Source organism: Dysidea avara, chromosome 10, assembly GCF_963678975.1.
Source record: "Dysidea avara chromosome 10, odDysAvar1.4, whole genome shotgun sequence".
In the NCBI taxonomy this organism is placed as follows: domain Eukaryota; kingdom Metazoa; phylum Porifera; class Demospongiae; order Dictyoceratida; family Dysideidae; genus Dysidea; species Dysidea avara.
Window position 1 is genome coordinate 2,907,963 of NC_089281.1, and position 21,112 is coordinate 2,929,074.

Here is a 21,112-nt window from a genome sequence, read left to right on the forward strand (position 1 = left end):
TAGTGTTTTTGCTTGCCATGCACATAACTGACCTACACGACTGTACAGGTCAACTATGTGATCACATGATTGTCCAATAACTCACATACCATTAATTTTGTTTACTAGTACCTACGCATTCATCATATTCATCGTCATGATATTAATAGACCCATGCACTCATTGGTGTAATATCAATAGAGCAGTATATATGTGCAGTTATAGCCAAACACACTGAGTGTACACTCTAGTAGAGCAGCTTGCTGTATTCAGATTCTGTGGCAACTGCTTGACATGTTGCATGGCTGGGGATGTCAAACGTGATCCAGACTATAATACTAAGCTGCCTAATATCATCACTTCTTTTGCTAAATATGTAATTTATGAGTTCAGCACCGTCACTATACCATACACGTACAAATTTTGAGGGACATGATTTTTGTGGATTTCACAGTTGCTAGTTTAGCTGTCTGTAAAATTTTCATCTTCAAATATTAACTATTATCGGTTAGCTGTATGCAGTAACCTCAGTAAAATACAAGTAATCCTAAAAAATAAAATCATGAAATATTTGTTGATCCACGAAAATCATGTTACATATCTAAAAAAATTGTACGTATACTGTGGGTAATGGTATGAAACTATATGTGGTTGCAGTAGAGGTTAGAGTATAGCATATAGAAATTTGGGAAGTGTTTAGATCATGATCAAGTGTCTGAAAAAGTTACCATACACATACATACATGTATACAACTCTGTGAAAATGTACATAGTAGTAGTAATAGCCATAAATCGCTGAGACTATTTCTTGAGGTGGAAGGGAGTGTCAATAAGGCCAGTATACAGAAACAAGCGAACAAAAAATAACTATATGCATACAAAATTATTGTTCTCTCAGCTAGTTGTTGAAATAATCCAACTGAAGTAGCTCTTTCGCAGATGGTCTACAGTGTGGTTGTACCTGCAAAAAGAACAATTAAAGGCTAGAATCAATATTAGGCCTTGGGATCACAATAGTTGCATTTTTCCATAATTATAAATATTGACTTAACTAGCCTCCATTACCTTCATAATGCCTTGGCAGTGTTAGTTGCATGGGTACAATCAAGCACAAACACACCTTGAAAGTGATCATGACAGCAAAGTGATATAAAAAGTTGATAGGATTTTTAACGAACTAATGTATTCATGCAGGTAAGCATTACCCAATAATGGTTAAAGCTATATAGGCTGGGTTATTTGTTATTCAGAGTTAGTTGTTGCTTTAGCTTGATGTGTGCTTTGTGGCATACAGCAGGTACCCAGGCATGTATCACAGGCTTATCCTTCTTGTGTTTCATATATTTTTGCTTCAAACACAAGGATGTCAATTAGCAAGTAGTATGTCAATGGCCTCACCTGTAGACATGCTTGTAGTACACCGCAAACTCCTGGAACATCAGCATAATGCATTTGCATTTCTTTAATCTGTAATTGTATAGACATGCACATATACAGTAGGTACAAGGATATAGTTACACACCTTTTTCTGATTATGATATAGTTCATGTGAATATGGATGATTTTGTGCAGACAGTAGAAGTGATGCTTCCTGCAATTAAGTGAGATGATTGAATTGTGCATAATATTGTTAAGAAATGTAACTTACCCCTCTTTGTTTGAGGGGTCCACTCTTTCCAATAAATATTGCTAGTAATAAACAACCAAATGACCATATGTCCATTCCAGTAGTATACAGTACTTCATATGGACCAGATAGTACTAGGTGCATTGAAACCTGCCAAATGGAATTGGAGTAATAATCACATGTTAATATATTCAGTAAGTGACTACTCACTTCAGGAGCCCTATATCCCATAGTACCCAGTGGTAACACACTGGCATATCTTATCATCTGATGTTCCTCTAAGTGTAGCTGATAACCAGGTACTGTGGCTGATGAATCAAAGTCTCCTAACTGTACTATAAACTTGTGTTGACAACTACAGTATAACACTTCACTACACTGGCATATTGTCTTGATCAGTATGTTGCTGGCTGGAGAAAAAATTGCATATTATGTCAAGGGAATCAATCTTTGCATCAAGGACCATAAGTCGGGTACCTTTCAATATAACACTGCTTTAGGGATAGTGACATTTTATCCTTTTATCCATATATGTCTGCAGCACTACACGGCAGTGCCATTTTTATCAGCAGGTCATCTCTCTTAAACTTATCAAGCAATTAATGTTCCATATGCTAGTTCATGATTCTGTAACCATCTAAAAGTTGTACGGTTATTCTTGCCAACGTGATTTAAAAAATCATGGCCACATATGTAATGGTGATGCTTTAAGCAACAATTAACCTATGCAACTATCTAAGTAAGGAAGATAAAAGTGACACCTCCTTAAAGTTATCTGTATTAATGATTTGCCTACAAAATTAGAATCTGAACGACTTACAATGGTGCCCAATTTGCATTCCCATACAATATATATATACAACTTTTACACACGGCACACTGTTAGAAGTTAGTATATGTTAATGTAAACAAATGTTGGCGTAGAAACAAAATAAGTGGCATATGTTATTACCATGATAAGGATGATTGATTTTGTGTCATGATAACAACCAACTAAGTTTAATTTACATATCAAAACAAGATCAAGGTTAAAAGCTTTGGGCTATCTGGGGTACATTTTGCCAGTGTCAGACAGAGTATCTGATGAATTGGATCACATGACTTAAGTAATCTCGATCATGATTAACAATGTGGATGGCTACGTAAGTGTATGTATTCATCAAGATTTACTGCAGGGCATTGATGGTGAATTGATTCATGCAACAAGCTGTAATCTAGATGTCTATAGTGGTTCTGCAAGGGTAACACTATACAGTTATCATTTAAGTGTGTTCTCATAAAGAAGGAGCATGCACAGATACGAATCAGCCCACCTAACAGGACCCACAGGACAATACTAGTCGAACTGAAGTCTTGGAACAACTTTTTTATATAGAAATCACAACGCTGTTGCAAAGCAAGTTGAAATGTTTTCATGTAAGAACTGTTTCCACAGTTATGGGCATCAGGCCAACTAGTGACCACTTTTCTTGCGACTGTAATTCAGTTACATAATACGATATATACCTTTAACATCACGATGTATCAGTCCTTGTCCATGCATGTAGTCCAAAGCTTTCAGTACTGATCTCAGTACATGCTTTACATTTAGTAATACTGTCTCCCACTGATCTTTCTTCTCAACCACTTTCATCTTTAAGTGTTTCAAACAACCATGATCTTTAGTGGAAAGGATATTTCTGAAGTTGATGTCCATCTTCTGCATGAAGCAGTAGACATAATACTTATCCCTGTGACGTTCATGTTTTTCTCCAACCAAAACAGCTTCAAGATTTATAATGTTGGGATGACAAAGTTGAGAATGAACACTGATTTCTTTTGATCGGTAAACAGTCTGTAAGATAGTAAGAAATGCATAATATCACGCATGCCAAAGTCATGAATAGCTTACTTTTTTCACAGCAAACTCCTTCCCAGCATGGAACACAACGAATACAATAGCATTTCCACCATATCCAATCCTACTGGCTGTAGCTCTCTTGTTAGGTAGTGGATACTGAATGTGTCCTGAGAAACTCTCAAGATCTGACTGTGGGGAATAATATTTTGCTGGATTTGAGATAATTAAAGGATGTATGACATAATAATTACAGTAATGCTTGCATATGTACACAAAATCTTGATCAAGTAAACTGGCAAGATTACAGTGGTGTCATGCATCCTAGTAACCCAGCAAGCTATGTCACGGTTGTTAATAACCAAATAACAATAATGCAATTTCACACAGATGTATTGTACCCTTTGACACACAAGTTTGAAAATTTGTAACTGTGTAATTCCTCTCTAGCTGTATTAGAGTGAGCAATCAATTATCATCTGTGTTATTGTTATTAAAGCTTTACAGTGACCAGCACTGAAGGTCTTGTACACCAACCTTGGGATTCACAAGATATGTACAAACTTTTTATATCCAGCGATAGACAATTTAATACTCTAGGTGTTCACATTGTACCAGCTCCCCAGGCAGTAGCGTTCTTCAGTAGTATCTGGCCAAAGACAGTGGTGTATATATAGCATCAATTATCTACCATTGATATCATTTGTCATCCACTCATTAACTTGCGTACATCAATTACTGTTTGGTTTGAGGTATTTCGTTTCGCACAGTCCAAAATAGTACAAAATAGTCTACCAGTACTAATTGTAATTCTACCAAAATTTCTTTACGTTTTAAATGCGATATTCAAAATACACTCAAATCAATTTCTAATAAAACAATTTAAATATGTTTTAAAGCAAATCGAACAGTACTAGGATTTCATCAAGGATGCTACAAAGGTCAGCACAGTAATCCTGGTGCGACTGAAAAGACTTTGTTTCCTGCTGTACAGCAATATAACCAATGACGTATGAGCTCTTTGTCCTTAAATAATAACCATCTTTCCACTGTGTATGGGATTCTTATCCACTATGTACACCTTACTCGTGAGCAGTGTAACATATCTTCAACACTTGACAGCATGTGACAATCCAAACCTCAAGTGTACTGTAGCTGACAGTAGCTGAAAGTGGTATTTTGAATTGTAAACACTCTTCCAGTTACCCTTACTTTTGTAGTCAATTCTCCTAGATCCTGTTGTTTAGATAGTCTCATAAGACTTCACCTTGTTTTCTGAGCTATTTCCTCCTAAGTATCTCCATTGTTCATCATTCAGCAAGTCTTTCCATTTTCTTTATCCATATAAACAAGAGTTAATAATAGTGGAGGGAGAGTGTCTAACACTGCATAGGCCTGTAAAAAATGATTCTGAGAAATTCAAAGGGATTCCTTCAGATGTGTAAAATGTTCACACAGGCAGAACAAGGTAATGTGATGATTGCACACTGAGAGAACAAAGAAATGTGATGATTGAAACAATCTTCACCTATGGAGAATACTACAAATTACAGAGTTTTACAGAAAGAATCCCTTTGAATTTCTCAGGATCATTTTTTACAGGCCTATGCAGTGTTAGACACTCTCCCCCCACTATTATTAACTCTTGATATAAATGATTCTTAATGACTGTCTCTGTACAGCTACTAATCCATCATGGTTATAAAACTACCTTAAACAGTACATAGGACACAAATTTCAAGTTCTATCAGTGATGACTTTCTCGTAAACAGATGCATATATGTGTAAACAAACATTATTCCACTAGGAAGCATGATTATTCTGGCATAGCCAATCACTAGAGCCTTTTGAAAGACTGCAGCCCTTCTTAGGATGAACGTCATGTGTATGGCTTAGTGCACGCCACAACATAAGAAACAACACGGATAAAATTCAGTACACTACTAATACCATTTTCATGCCAAGAATAACAGACTAGCATATACAAACTAAGTCATTATTATCATCAATTTTACCAAACAGGAAAAGACAAAGCCTGTACAAGATGTCTGCCTTCAAATCATAACAAATCTCTCGTCATTCACTGACAGTATAATGTGACAGGAGTTGATTTAAACCACTAGAACTGCAAAACAAAGCAGCATGAGGCAGCTGAGTGTTCTAAAATTCCATATTTGAATCCAGATTCTATATGACAATAACAGACGTCGTGTTGGCCGATAATATGTCGGTTGATAATTGATTGCTTACACTACTCAAATTACCAAATATGAGAAAATCTTCCTGCATGGCATACAAGCTCTCTAAGTTCATTTTAAAAGATTCTCTTTTGCTTGCATTTTTTGTGCACTTAAAAAATGATAAGTTGAATTAGAACATGGCATGCATAGCTGATCTTTCATTTATAATTAGGTTTCTAATACTACTAAGAAACTTCCTGACATAATAGAAACCTCTTTGAATTGGTTAGAAACCTGCTGAATAATTATTCGTACTTCAAGCACAATCACTGTATAGTATTTAGTAAAATGCACTTAAATAAAACTTGTTTTTGATTGTGTACGTACTTCAAAAAATATAATGTGGTTAAAGTAAACAATGAGTCATGTTCTAAGTTGGTTAGGAACCACACCCTTGGGTCTTCATGGTTTAGAAACCAATTAATCCATGAAGAACTTCAGTCTGGTTTCCTAACCTATACTGAGAAGTATAAAGGGTCAACTGTAGTGAGAATCCAATAACAAATATTCACTGACATTATTACTGACAAAACAAACTGACACCTATAAAAATAAACTTCATTCGTATTATACAGGCCACATATTTTTCTTCCACATGGCTCTCTTACTGTAGTGAATAGTAACTCACACTAAATAGGACATATCCTGTTTTATTGATGTTAGAACGAAAATGTTTTCTTTCCCTAACTGGAACAATTTGTTCATTACTGGTAGTTGCAGTCACATCCAGGTTGGGTAGCTTTTCATCTTCACTACATGAGAGGAGGAAATATTTAAAATAATTATAGCAATATTATAATTACTATTATTACCTCGCACAGTGCAGTTCTAATTTTGCCATGAAACGTCCAGGACTAATTTCTGTTCTCACTTTCACTAAATATTTCGTTGCTCTTGGAAGTGATAATAATTCATGATCTAAACTGTATTGTTCATTCTTATACACCACACATGCTCTACGAGGGAATCTCTGTGGTCTGCCAACATTTGTTGATGTTCTAGGTATAGCTGATGGCTTAGTTGTAACTTGTAGGTAAGATGATTTCGTTAATGATATCTCATCCGTATGATGTGACTCAAGTATTGTACCAATGTCCTTTTCCTTAGGAACCAACTGTACATATTTTTTACTTTCTTCTCTGGATAATGGGTGATCTTTATCAAAACCAGTTCCATAATGTTGAGAACATGACTCAGTAGTACCAGGTAGTGTACTAGTGGCATAGCTAGTGGTTTCCATAAGACCACCAGCATCATGTACAATGTCAGAATGATCAATAGCATCCTCAGGTACTGCTGTATTAGAAATAGTACAGTTAGGTTGATGTGGTTCTTGTGTTTCAGTTGCTTCATTTGATGAATCATCATCAGAAATTGATACAACAGATTCATTATGTGGTAAAGATGGAGGATCAGGGGTGCTGGATGGATTTTGTACTGGTAACTGTAATGAAAATAATTGACTCTTAGGAATAGAAGATAGACAGGGAGTACTGGTGTCACCACTTTGATCCTGTATATCTGATGTAATGTGATGATTTGAAGAATATGACGTACCACACAGTTCTGCAAATATAGGTATTATTCCTTGTCTGCACTCTGCTGTCTTCTTGGGTTGCTGTGTCCCATCAAATGGCCTTTCACTGTTAACAACAACTGAGGAAGGTATTGTTGAAGGTACTTTTACATCTTTATGGAAATAAGTAATAGTGAGTCCTGATGGTTGAGGTAAGCCATTTGTCTAGCAAAAAAAACAGTATCACATTGCTTAACACATATACCCACCATATACTCACCATACAATGTGACAGCTACATGAGCTTATGCACAGTGAGTTGTATGCAAGCGTATAATTTTCTATATATATATACTAAAGTAGTTATGCATATAGTTTATGTTATTTTGGGAGGGTCAAAGCACCTAAGATGTCCCTACAAACATACAGTGTTAAAGTACACTATTCAAAGTTCTCCCTGGTTAAGTACATGTTAATATATATGCAGAATAGGTTGTACCTCTTTATCCAGTACTTGCATATAATTTAAATACGTACGTACGTACTTACACATGTCAGGTTACAACTATTTACACCTACACTAGAATAAATAAGCTACTAACACATGAAGTGAATAACAAACAGAAAAGCACAAGTACAAGACCAACCAGGTTCCACATCAGTGTTACAGTGGTGTTGCAAAAAAGATATCGTCCATTGTAGAACATGAAACGAACATTGACTGCTATCATTGAACATATCATTACCCATATGCAAACTAGTTGTAAAGCAAAAATTAAAGTAATAATATTAAATTGGAACGATTCAGACATAAGAGCACCCAGGAATATTAACACTATCATCAAAATATGCATTACTCCATTGTAGTTCTTATACTGAATGTTGTTGCTCAGGCTAGCAAAGCAATTGTCTTCAAAATTTTCCTTCGACTGACCACAACGCTGATAATAACGATTGTCTACTTCAGCCATTTTCAGGTAAATTTCTCAATGAATCTGTTTTATTGTCCAATTCTTTATGACATTCCTTCACTATATATGTATCTGTAGTAAAGGAAACTTTAATTTATACATTAAAATGAGCATACAACATCTGTATATGCTTTTAACAATAACAAGTATGTAGAAGAAAAAAATTAAAGTTGGATTAGGGAACAAAGAAAGAAAAAAAGAAGTGAAACAAGCGAATAGCTAAAAAGTAGTGAAACAAGAGAGGTTGGTTATACCTACAAATATACTAGTGGACATTTAATTCCTATACACTTTATACTTGTTTGCTTACATTTTTTATGACATGCATAATGTGGCTGGCAAACCTGCACATACCACATTAAAAGGAAGAATGGTGCCTGACATGCCATACAATTAATTTTACGTCTGAACATGCACCCCAACCATTAATTATTAAATTGCCATTATGCCTTATTTTCAATGTTCAGCCTGTTACGCAGCATTACAGACAAATGAGAAATACCTCTTCAACCACTACAAAAAACACAGACAATTTCATTACAAACACGATAGTCAGCAGAGAGGACACCATATGCGCTACCATGAATCAACACTATGCACTAGAAATGGGGCACAAAGGGGGACAAAGGTAGGTTCATGATCCGTGCATTGTATTTACTGCAGTGCCCCAAAAGGCACCAGTCAGGCTGAAGCGACGTCTAACAGCAAAGAAATCAAGCCTGTAGCCTAAGCGGTTATCAAGTTACGCTTGTCTGAAGGTATCAGGCAGTTAGTCAGTCAGTACAAATTCTGCTAAACAAAAAAAATTAAATTCCGTAGCAACTTATCTGAAGCATTTTTGGCCATTCTGAAGACACTTTTGGGCTTGTTTATACCTCACTAATACTGCCAAGACACCATGAAGGCATTGAAAAGCTGGTTTTATGGGGTGATATTCTTGCCAGAAAGCCCAAACCTCCATGATCCTCAATATACAGTTACTATTGTACTGTATGACATGTACCTATATTTTGTTACTGTAAAGAGAATAAATGCAGCAGCAATCAATTTAATAATGCAAATGTATATACTACAATAACGCTATTTTCCTGGAATAGTTGTTGCACAATGTTTGGTACCTAGGTGACATAATAGACTAGTATGCTCATTGTGCAGCAGGTGAGTAACCTATAAATGCAGTCAGCGTCAGACACTTTTTCAGAGGCACTTATAATTCTAATTGTTTTAAACAGTGTGACAGGGAAAAAGTGAATTGGCAATGCAAGACTACTTGCAGTCTAGTACCTAGTACAAGTATAGAATACTGTGAAGTGTATAAAAGTCCAAAAAGAGTTGGGTCCCTGGTCCCGGGTCATTGATCCCTGGGTCCACTTTTTACCTACCTCTATATATGTACGTAGTAAACATGCACATGTGGCAAAACTTGCTAACCATGTGAATTCTTAATGCACCGTGTGAAATAGCTGTCATAATTTTCACATTATCATCACATTCCTAAGTTGGGATTACTGTTTGTCCAACCAAGCAATCTACTGGATAAGGTGCAGTTGCAGTGCAAGCATTCAAGTTACCATTGTATAAACCATGTGATAACAGTGCTGTCATGTGACAGTGCTGTCAAAACTTTAACCAGTTTAATGCTGATCACACAAAATATTTTAATGAATTGTTGGTAAGGCACCCAGCTGTGAAAATAATTTCTCAAGGGTTACATTTGCTTCTTCAAGACATCATCAGGTGGCATATACATATTAGAAAGCAGCATGAATAATTCTCTTTGATGTTGACACAGTTAATGAAGTTATTAATACCACTTAGAGACCTGAGGTAAGGGCTCTAAGTTTCATTTAGAGACCTCTTGTCACGTGAGACTGTTATGGTAAATTCAGCAACACTTCAAAGAGTTTTCTATGTCACTGATTTAATTAGTGGTTGTATGGTTAGTGAGGGTTGGGTTTTTACCTTCATCAGCCATACCAGCACTCGACCAATCTAGCCATCAACCGAAAGAGCCAGCTGCTCGATGCATATCACAGTTACCCCAACAATGTTCACATTCACATCTAGCTAGCCATCAGTGAAACTACTGGTGTTGCGAGTTTACAGCAAGTCATTTGCGTTCGTCTGCTTGTCAGCACTGTCGCCATTGTACCATCAACACACTTCAGCTATGCTATTGCACCTGTTTGTAACATGTCACTCTGTGGCCAGTTATAAAGCCTGTAGTGTCGTGGCCAGCTGTTATAAAGCTTGTCGCTTCGTGGCCAGCTGTTATAAAGCTTGTCGCTTCGATTCGTGGCCAGTTGTTATAAAAAGCTTGTCGCTTCGTGGCCAGTTGTAATACAGCTTGTCGCGTTGTAGCTAATAAAGCTTATCGCTTCGCGGCATCAGTTGTAATAAAGCTTGTCGCTTCGTGGCCAGTTGTAATACAGCTTGTCGCGTTGTAGCTAATAAAGCTTATCGCTTCGCGGCATCAGTTGTAATAAAGCTTGTCGCTTCGTGGCCAGTTGTAATACAGCTTGTCGCGTTGTAATAAAGCTCGTCGCTTTGTGGCCAGCTTGTATTAGCTAATAAACAAGCCTTGGACCTAAATAACAGCTACTAAAACAACACTAACCTGGCCACTAAGCCGGCGACACAAGCAAACACGCTGTAAAGGACCTTACCTAGCGTGACTCTGTGCTTCTTTTGTCAGTGCTGGTAACGAGCTGCTTTCTAAATAGGTTAGATACCCACTGTCGTTTTTTAGTAGGGTTGAAACCCTCGTGCTTGGTTTGGCACCTCGGCGGGCATTAATTAGTGACCTCGGCTGCGCCTCGGTCACTAATTAATACCACGCCTCGGTGACCAAACCGCGCCCTCGGGTTTTCAACCCTACTAAAAAACCTCCAGTGGGTATCTAACATACACTTATGTTATGCCTGCCTTTGGCTAGGATATAAATTACTCAACTGGCTTGTGCCAATATTATGAACTTCACTGAATTTCTGTGCTCCACCCATCATATCCCTACACATAAAGGGGAAAGTATGTGAAACATGGCTAATATCAACTTGTGGTACAGCAATTCTAGTTTCACTTTTATGTGTGAGCTGCATGAAATTGATGTACAACCCACAGATCTCACTATACTCATGCACTCACAGAGTAGTCAGTCATATTTTGCAGCTTTGAAGTGATACATGCTCCTTGGCAGCAGGCAATGGCTAGTTGTATGTGTGACTTGTGACACAGTTGTAATAACAACTGTTGCCACAACCCACATTCATGCAAACACTATCATTGTGAGGTGTTGTGGATTTGCCGTCATTAAATAATCAACAGAGAGAACACAGCACCATGATATACTGTACCTACATTATATTAAACTTAAAACTGCTGGTTGTTTAAATAAACAATGAAAATAGTTAATAGTGGTAGTAATTGAAGTATATACTGGAGGAAACAATGTTTGATAAAGGTACTATAATATTTCAAACCACATGTACACTTGGGCATGATACTAAAAGTATATTATGCTATTAATGATCTTTTATATACAACTGGCCATATAGGCTTTAACTTTTATCCTACCTTCCTATAAGACTAAAACACCTGGTACCAGGTACAATGACAAAGCACAGTGCACTTATCCCCTTCGTAAATACTACCGTATAGAGGGAAACTTTGCGGGTAAGGAGAAAATTCGCCAAAGTTTAATTCACCAATTAACTAACCACATGCAGAGCCACATTTCCCATTGAAAGAAAATGTCTATTTAAAACTCAAGCCTGCAAGTGGCATTTAGCTATGTAAATCTCAGACAATATTCTCAAGAGATAATACTCTCAAGAGATGGAAGAGTGTTCAGTTGTCAGTAATAAGAATGGTTATTAATATTAAACATTTCGAATAGGGAATGTCCTACAACAACAGCTGAGGTTCCTGACATTACTTCCATCATTGCAACCGTGTGGGGATTGTACAAATCGCCAGGTTTGCATCTACATTGCAGTTCTTCCCTAACTTACTAACAGCCTGCTCCATCATATCAAAACATATGTATGGGATTTGTCAAATCAAGCATTTTCAGGTGGTCAACATTAAAAGTTTTCAAAACACTGGGTTAAACCCTTAAAAATTAAGAATTATGCATCAAATAAATCTAATATCTGTTTAATATCTTTTTTGAAACCTTAGCTTGGTAAAAGCTGAACATAAAACCTCATCACTCCTTGTTATTCATTGTCAAATGCAAAATACATGTATTTTACACCACATACAAAAACACTAATCACAACCTTTAGCTCACAAAATCTCTACAGCACACCATACGATAAAAGGAAGCCCTTGAATTTCTCTATCCAATGCTGACCGTACAAATGGGAAAATGTTGACAGTTATAAACTGCTGATGATGACATAATATGCGTTCCATACATTAACCTACTGGAAAATTTAATTATCTCGGCGAGGAAAATCCCAATTTACAAGATGTTGTAATCAACTACATTCGCTAAATTTGGTATCATTCTATGCAGCAAAGGATGCTTAATAAGACTCTGACCGTGTCAAATTGTTAAACAGGTTAGTTTACAGAGATATGTTGAAAAACACATGTTTTTACGGGCATTGTGAACACGTAAATTTCTTGGTACAAGGCTCCTTTTTAGCTTCTCCCTTGTTACTGCACAAAGAACTTACACATGAATCGAATCACCTTTCATCGAGGAATCTGGTAAGCCAAACTTTATGTCTGTTAACCAGAGTACGCGGAAGTTATGGCGCCTTATATAGAAGACGGTGTAGTCTTATACGAAACAGGCGTAACCTATTCGGAAATCTGGAATATCTTACACAAGTTTTGATATGTATAGTCTGATAAAATTATAATCCCAAAGCATAGAAATTATAAAAACTCTATATTAGCAATGATAAACAACCAACAAAATTAGAGCATGATAAGATTTTATGGAAATTTATATGTATAGTTTATTTCGCCAAATAGATTCAGCTTATTATTTGCCAAAGTTTAACCCCACCAAAGTTTTCCTCTACTCTACGTAACAGTAGTTTAAATTACAAGGGTATACTTGTAGCTTCATACGTGTATAGTGGGAATACATTCTGCACCCAACACTGTTCTATAGCACACGTGCAGCTCAGTCTTGTGCTACACAAAGTCAATGTACCTCTCATGAAGCACCCCTAAGATTCAAGCCTACAAGGGCTCCGCTAGATATCCCAGCATCCTCACTAGCACCATAAAATTAGCTACTATACAGTTTAAACTTGGAGTGTCAGATCTGTCAATCATGCATGCTGTTATACTTATTTATCGTGTCATATGATTACTGAACTAATCGGTTAAGCCACAACCACTACCTTAGTCTGTTGAAGTTAACCACCAATTTCGCGCACAATCAAGCTGTCACAGTGCTCTAATTTTCACCAGCTTCTTCAGTGTAAGCTTCACCAAATCTAGCTTATGACACTGGTCACAGGCCAGCTTGCAGAGTGTGCGGCTGCCGGATTTCGGACTGGCGGTACAAGACAGCCGGTAGCTAGCTATACCGAAAAAAAAGTATAATTAAGCCTACATAACTAGTTATCCAAACGTGCAGGAATAGATATTGTAAGTTATCTATGATGCACATGCAGTGTTGCAAGGTCAAAATCCTGGGGGGAAAGAGGTCAAACAGACAAACTCAGTGAATCACTGCATTGAGTCACTGAGCTTTATTTATACACCGCCTACGTGGATTCACCAGGACTCGCCGCGGTCAGACAGCATCGCTAGCTATCAGTGAACTCATTAAGGACCTAACGCAGAACCATTCGTACAGTCCGGTACATACATAGGTGGCGGTTTACATTGAGAAAGGCAAACCATTCGGCCACCGGCCAGGGCCGTTCAGAGTCCACACATAGACTATTATTAATATAGTGAATGAGTGCATGTATTACTTACCAATTAGCTGCAAATTGTCTAGAGGTAGCTACTATGTCACAGAACAGTCCGAGGCTAATAATATTGAGATATCATTGTGGCGTGAGGGGCTGGCGTGACGGTCTCCTGACTTTCGTGCATTTCGGCATGGCGTGATTTCCGGAGGCGCCCACCTCGTGAAAATTTGCTGGCCGTAAAATAATTGTTATATTCATACTGGGAAGACAAAACTGCTGATACACCCAGTAAAAAAGCTTGGTAACCCTGCTGACGGCTCTTGTGTACATGTAATTGTCAAATTATGACATTAGTATCATCATCACTGTTCGCTTTGTAGCTATAGAGTATGCAGGGACAGTCTTAGCTTTCTTAATTGAGTCTCTCTTCCAAAGTGCCAGGCCATTGCAACTTTTGGAGCATTGATGTCGCACTGCGTTAGGTAGTTAGCTAGCTATCTCTTTGCCAATTCACTCCTGGCCACCTACTATAGCTAGCTATACGATATATTTTGTATAGCTACTCATAAAACTATCCATATAAACTGCATTGCATAATCCTGCAAGTTAGCTATATAGCTATGGACGCTCAAGATCACTGAGTTCAGCCTGATAACTTCAGAGCTCAGTACGGTATTAGCTAGTAGCTACACGTTGATGAATGTTTAGTAGCTATAAATAATAACAAAGAAAAGGTACATTAGCTCAGGTGTATCAGATTGATCAGCAGCACAGAATGACATGCACCTTGTTAGCTAAAATGTATATATAGTGAGGAGTTTTTAAAATGATTATCCTATAGTTATAATCAAGCCTTACTTATACTTGACTATCTGCCAGGGAATATCTCACACAACAGGGTGTGGTTTGCCAGATGAAGGAATCAAACATGCACCTCACAAACATGTAAGCTACCATTGCCGTGAAAGTGACACCAGTGATCATGGGATAGTAAAAGGTAGCTATAGATGTAGACACTTACAAAGTTAGCTACAATTGTGAGTTTGTATGTACATGCCAATGTGGATACCCTATATAGATCTACTGTAGCAACTGTACAATACAGCGATACACTATAGTGACACTGTTCTACCTGTGCATGCAGATATGCATTGCATATCTCATGTAACTCTCTCTCTCTCTCTCTCTATATATATATATATATATATATATAGTCACTTGCACTGATTGTATAATGGAAGAGTATACATCAGTGAATGCATGTGGTACCTCCATGCGTAATCCCACACAGCCTTCAGTAAAGTTTAAAATGGTTGTAATTGTGATGCTATAATTTCACAATATTATGGTCCTCCACTACAAAACCTGTTCTACAGTTCAATAATATGCGTATATACATATTTAGCTGCTTGTATTAACTATATGATAGCTACAGTTTTAGCTAAAGTGCACAACATTACAATTGTGTAGTATAATTATTCTATGTAAATGTGTTTAGCTATTCAACTATTACAAATTCTCGCATACCTGATAAATTTTATCAGATACACACTAGTATACAATAGTGCGACAGAATTCTATGTATAATTATCTGAAGAAATCCAGTTGAAGTAGTTCCTTTGCAGTCGGCCTACAGTGTGGTTGTACCTGAAAAATGATTGATGGTATTAAACAAGCTAGGAAACTTTCAGACGATGTTGGCAAACAAAATGACTTAGGATACCTCACTTAGTTACAATATATGCACATTCATATGTACATAAATTTAATACTTGCCATGAGATTTAACCAATCAAAAAGGAAATACAATGGTTAACATGTACATACTACTGTACAGTTAGCTGTTAAAAGAGCTGTAAGACCACAAAAATAATATGTTTGAAGGAGTTACGTATGTGGCTAACAATTTATCACAAAACACGTCTTTCCTATTATCTCATACACAAAATTATATGTACATTTTCCTTATATTGTATGCACAGTCCACATATTTGTGCAGAGAAGATGTTACATAATCATCATCACCATCTGTTTGAGTTTTATGTAGTATAAAAAATATGAGAGCTAGAATGATACACTCAGTGCTTGCAGGGAGCAACTGCGTTTAAGTACATAGCTAGTATGTTACTACCTAATAATGTGATGATTGCATGCATAGAAAAGAATTGGATGTTTATTTGTTACCAAACTATTTAGGCTGTAAGGATTCCATATAAAATGATGCTAGTCATACACACTATTTGTTTTTACAATTGCAAGCACTCAACAACAGCTGCACTCTTTACAAAAATAATAATCAATGAAGAAGCTGTTTACCTGCAGACACTTCTCTACTAAGTCACACAGTCCAGAAACATTAGCGTAATACTTCTGGATTTCATTGATCTGTAGCAGATAGAGTTGATACGTAGTTGTACATGTGTAGAAATTAGCCAAGCAAAGTACAGACCTTAATCACTTTGTGGTATAGCTCCTGTGAGTATGGGTAGTCTTGAGCTGACAATAAAAGTGATGCTTCCTAAAGTATATTAGGCGAACAATCAGTACATAGCTACACAATAGCCTTGCATGGGCAGACCACTATTTTGGTGCTTATCAAAGTGCCCCTGAAGGGGCACTTATAATTTCTAATTGATAAATGCCAACCTGAAGAAAATAGTGCATGGCCTGGCCATGCAAGACTAGCTACAGTATGTGTTAATTTTTACTCACTCCTCTTTGTTTGAGTGGTCCACTCTTTCCAATAAATATTGCTAGCAGTAAACAACCAAGTGACCAGATGTCCACTCCAGTAGTATACAGTACTTCATATGGACCAGATAGTACTAGGTGCATTGAAACCTGCCAAATGGAATTGGAGTAACAATCACATGTTAATATATTCAGTAAGTGACTACTCACTTCAGGAGCCCTATATCCCATAGTACCCAGTGGTAACACACTGGCATATCTTATCATCTGATGTTCCTCTAAGTGTAGCTGATAACCAGGTACTGTGGCTGATGAATCAAAGTCTCCTAACTGTACTATAAACTTGTGTTGACAACTACAGTATAACACTTCACTACACTGGCATGTTGTCTTGATCAGTATGTTGCTGGCTGCACAAGGATAAAAAGTTGTCTACATTCATTGCATGGAAGCCGAGGATGATGACAATAGTTAACATAATTATTAACTACCAATTTATACGGGAATATGCATATTTCTTACAGTATTTCAATCACAGTTCTCTGTTCTGTGCAACATGTGTAGATACAGTAATTAATATGCTGATTGGTGTGGTAATGCTCTGGGCAGTGTGCACTTGGCAGGTTCGAGCAGTGCACATCCTCCCTCCCCCCAAAGTTGTGATCATGCACTTTCATTTTCATGGATTTCATATATGAGCACACATACAAACATATAGTAGTTCTATAACTATGCACACCCCACCCTTTCCACCGCACCTAGCTCTATTATAGTGCCTACTATTTGCCCTAACTCTAACCACATGCCATTTTCCACAAAGCCTCAAAATGCACATAACAACACTTTACAAATAAACACTCCTACAAATATATTTATACACACATTTAACAAAGTCATGTAGTATAGCAACACACTTAACAAACAAACACACCACCATCTTTTCCAAACACTACAGCTGATCATCAACTAAAATTCTCTCACTACCAACCCAGTACAGAAATTTTTTCGTAATTTGTTCCCCCCCCCCAAGATGACTATTGAATGGAATTTTCAAGACGACTATTGGATGGGATTTTCTACACTACCATGATCTACATGAAATTGACATAGAAACAAGTCATACTTAAAGATTATTACTGTACTTATACATTAGCGTGTTACCCCCAAGGGTTCTGTTAATAATAAATAACTATAGTTCAGTTTTGGCATGCACAAAGAATTAGCACTTTATCCGTCCAAATTCTGCTTGACTTTCCTTAGTTCCCTATCACCTTTACAGTACTATCATATCAGTTATTAATTATCATAATTAACATGCAGTAGGAAGAACCCATCTAGCCAATGAGCATACATATGCAAATACAAACTATTTTGAGTAACGATAGCAAAGGGGTACATGGTGAATTTATGTAAAACATGTATAATCATCATTGAGCTATTGCAGCAGTACATGTCCTACATGAACTGAAATGTTTAACAGTTCAATTAAGCACAGTGGCAAAGCAAATGTAGCACAAGCACCACAAACAACAGCAGACACTCTTTAACATACACAGCAATAGCTCGATGTATTTTACTCCCTCACATTTGACATGTGCATGTATGTAGATATACTAGAATAATCCTATCCTCAAACACTTGCATTAATATCTCACTGCCTTCTTTGTACTGAATGTAGCTACATACAGATAACATTGTAGTGGAAAATCAGTGCAATCATGGCTTTCAACATATTAACCATTGCACTTAAACAAGAGGAAATACAACAAGAAAATTGAAGAAATTTATTGCCGTAAATTAAAGCAGAATGCATGCATACCTTTAACATCACGATGTACCAGTCCTTGTCCATGCATGTAGTCCAAAGCTTTCAGTACTGATCTTAATACATGTTTTACATTCAGTAATACTGTCTCCCACTGATCTCTCTTCTCAACCAGTTTCATCTTTAAGTGTTTCAAGCAACCGTGATCTTTAGTGGAGAGGACATTTCTGAAGTTGATGTCCATCTTTTGCATAAAGCAGTAGACATAATACTTATCCCTGTGACGTTCATGTTTTTCTCCAACCAAAACAGCTTCAAGATTTATAATGTTAGGATGACAAAGTTGAGAATGAACACTGATTTCTTTTGATCGGTAAACTGTCTGTGGGATAGTAAGAAATGGATATCACACATGTCAAAGTCATGAAAAGCTTACCTTCTTCACAGCAAACTCCTTCCCAGCATGGAACACAACAAATACAATAGCATTTCCACCATATCCAATCCTACTGGCTGTAGCTCTCTTGTTAGGTAGTGGATACTGAATGTGTCCTGAGAAACTCTCAAGATCTGACTGCATGTGAGAAAGGTAAATCTAATTATGTTAATAAAGCTACATGAACTTGTTTACTGTAACTACAGTATAAATATTTTAAATGTCTATGCATATAATGTACATATCTTGTAACTTAGTATGCATAACTCACACTAAATATGACATATCCTGTTTTATTAATATTAAAATGAAAATGTTTTCTTTCTCTAACTGGAACAACTTGTTCACTACTGGTAGTTGCAGTCACATCCAGATTGGGTAACTTTTCATCTTCACTACAATTCTGAGAAGAGAAAATAATTATAATAATAAATTATTATAATATCATTATTACCTGGCACAGTGTAGCTCTAATTTTGCCATGAAACGTCCAGGACTATTTTCTGTTTTCACTTTCACTAAATATTTTGTTGCTCTTGGAAGTGAAAATAATTTAGGATCTAAACTGTATTGTTCATTCTTGTACACCACACAAGCTCTACGAGGGAATGATCTCTGAGGTTTATTGGTATTTGATGTCATGGAATTGTTGACCGGTGGTTGTTCAAATGTATATGGTTGATGTAATGAGCTTTTAGTATCTTTTGCGTGATTATCTATCAGAGCTTTTCTTCTTTCTGGTTTGATCTCAGGTTTTCCCCCATCCTTATTACACTGTTGATGTAGTGTTGACGATAATGATAACAATTTGTAGGCTGTACCACTAGCTCCAGCACCACTCTGTCTTTTCTCATCGATGAATTTGTTTGTGGTGGAGTCAGTGGATGGATAATTTCTATAGCACTCTTGAAAAAAATTGGCTGGTTCATTCTTTAACAAGCTTTTATTAACTTCCTGCTTTGCATTTTTTCCACTTTGTGCTCTAAAAACATGCACAACATCTTTTGCAACAGGTAATCTATTGGTATTACAAGAATAAAACAGATTGCTATTCTTTAATGCTGTGATCTTTAATTCTGATTGAGTAAGACCACCATGATTATTACAGATACGTAGTAAGCTTGCTAGCTGCAAAGTTCTTTCAGTACATACTTCATTTTGGCTATTTACATGTTTCGATGACTCTTGTTCTCTGTCAAATACTGTGGTAGCTTTCGAACTGTTAATATCTTGCAATAGTTCATCATTAGAAACGTATTCAAGTTCTTCACAAATATATTCTTTTAGTATTGCATATAAGTAGCAGAGTTTTAGTTGCAATGCCTGCAAAAGTTCTGATAGACAGTAATTCAAACAATAGAGCAACAATAGTTTATTAATCATAAGAGATAGCACAAATAAAAAAAGTTTCTTCAAGAGAACTAATGGTAACATTTCCACATCATAATGTCCAACCAATTTAAAAATGGCTGGAAAACCGCTGTTGCTGCTAAACTTGTCAGCATTGTTGAAAGGTGCACAGCTGCTTTGATCCCAACATTGATGCTTGATGGATTTACTTTTGTAGTTGTTCTCAACTAGAAGTTGATGGCTTCTGCAGTGCTGAATGTTTTCTTCCACAGCTTTGTTCATTTTGGTCTCCTGTAAAGCACACAGTTCTTATCTATGTTTAATTACATTCTGTAATTCTTTAACATCTAGAAACTAATACACACATTAAAGTTTTGATCATGATGCTAGTATACGTAGTATAAAATAAAGATTAAGAATGACATGTAGACTGAGCACAATATGTGAAGATGCAATAAATCTGTACAGTAACACTGATTCAGCAATCCATCTTAGGACTGGGTGTGTCTTACAGACCTTCAGCACTCATGCTGTAAATAAAGCCTTAAGAAATAAAAAAAAAATCTTATAGTTAGACTGTACAGCACTGCTATAATTAATAGCAAGCTCTGCTATATCCATAGCAAGCTCTGCTATATTCATAGCAAGTTCTGCTATATTCACAGCAAGTTCTGCTATATTCATAGCAAGCTCTGCTATATTCATAGCAAGTTCTGCTATATTCATTGCAAGCTCTGCTATATTCATAGCAAGTTCTGCTATATTCTGACCTGAAGTCACCTACTAATATGTATAATTTTAACACAGCAATGGCG

General features: G+C 36.6%; 2 protein-coding genes across 8 annotated transcripts in view; both read right to left on the reverse strand.

Moving 5' to 3' along the window:
• Positions 1-669: 669 nt before the first annotated feature.
• On the reverse strand, positions 670-15,695 carry LOC136269307 (uncharacterized). Of its 3 annotated transcripts, none has more exons than XM_066064852.1 (11): positions 15,583-15,695; positions 7,847-8,242; positions 6,496-7,424; positions 6,312-6,435; positions 3,498-3,635; positions 3,113-3,440; positions 1,817-2,016; positions 1,628-1,756; positions 1,502-1,570; positions 1,378-1,446; positions 670-940 (listed from the first exon to the last, which is right to left on the reverse strand). In XM_066064852.1, the coding sequence occupies exons 2-11, from the start codon at positions 8,168-8,170 to the stop codon at positions 878-880; spliced, it is 2,373 nt and encodes a 790-aa protein (XP_065920924.1). In that variant the 5' UTR covers positions 8,171-8,242; positions 15,583-15,695; the 3' UTR covers positions 670-877. The 3 variants fall into 3 exon arrangements, with proteins under 3 accessions (XP_065920924.1, XP_065920926.1, XP_065920925.1); XM_066064854.1 differs by lacking the exon at positions 15,583-15,695 and adding an exon at positions 14,120-14,190; XM_066064853.1 differs by lacking the exon at positions 15,583-15,695 and adding an exon at positions 10,837-11,003.
• Positions 15,374-21,112, reverse strand: part of LOC136269309 (uncharacterized) — a 74,240-nt gene continuing 68,501 nt past the window's right edge. Inside the window, exons 3-11 of one of the 5 annotated variants that reach the window (XM_066064856.1) lie at positions 19,402-20,588; positions 19,219-19,342; positions 18,948-19,085; positions 18,566-18,893; positions 16,957-17,156; positions 16,768-16,896; positions 16,505-16,573; positions 16,372-16,440; positions 15,374-15,702 (exon numbers count right to left, since the gene is read on the reverse strand). In XM_066064856.1, coding sequence (XP_065920928.1) covers positions 15,643-15,702; positions 16,372-16,440; positions 16,505-16,573; positions 16,768-16,896; positions 16,957-17,156; positions 18,566-18,893; positions 18,948-19,085; positions 19,219-19,342; positions 19,402-20,579 — 2,295 coding nt within the window. In that variant the 5' untranslated portion in view covers positions 20,580-20,588 and the 3' untranslated portion in view covers positions 15,374-15,642. Of the gene's footprint in view, positions 15,703-16,371; positions 16,441-16,504; positions 16,574-16,767; positions 16,897-16,956; positions 17,157-18,565; positions 18,894-18,947; positions 19,086-19,218; positions 19,343-19,401; positions 20,799-21,112 lie in introns of those variants that run through there. The other 4 variants (XM_066064857.1, XM_066064859.1, XM_066064860.1 and 1 more) reach the window with 4 other exon arrangements.

What these genes read in the sequence shown, in the direction of transcription:
- LOC136269307 (XM_066064852.1), bottom strand. Translation starts at nt 8,170, where the DNA reads ATGGCTGAAGTAGACAATCGTTATTATCAGCGTTGTGGTCAGTCGAAG. An exon ending in AGGAGTTTGCTGTGAAAAAA is followed by an intron (nt 3,441 to 3,497) that starts GTAAGCTATTCA and finishes ACTATCTTACAG; the next exon opens with ACTGTTTACCGATCAAAAGA. An exon ending in TGGGATATAGGGCTCCTGAA is followed by an intron (nt 1,757 to 1,816) that starts GTGAGTAGTCAC and finishes TCCATTTGGCAG; the next exon opens with GTTTCAATGCACCTAGTACT.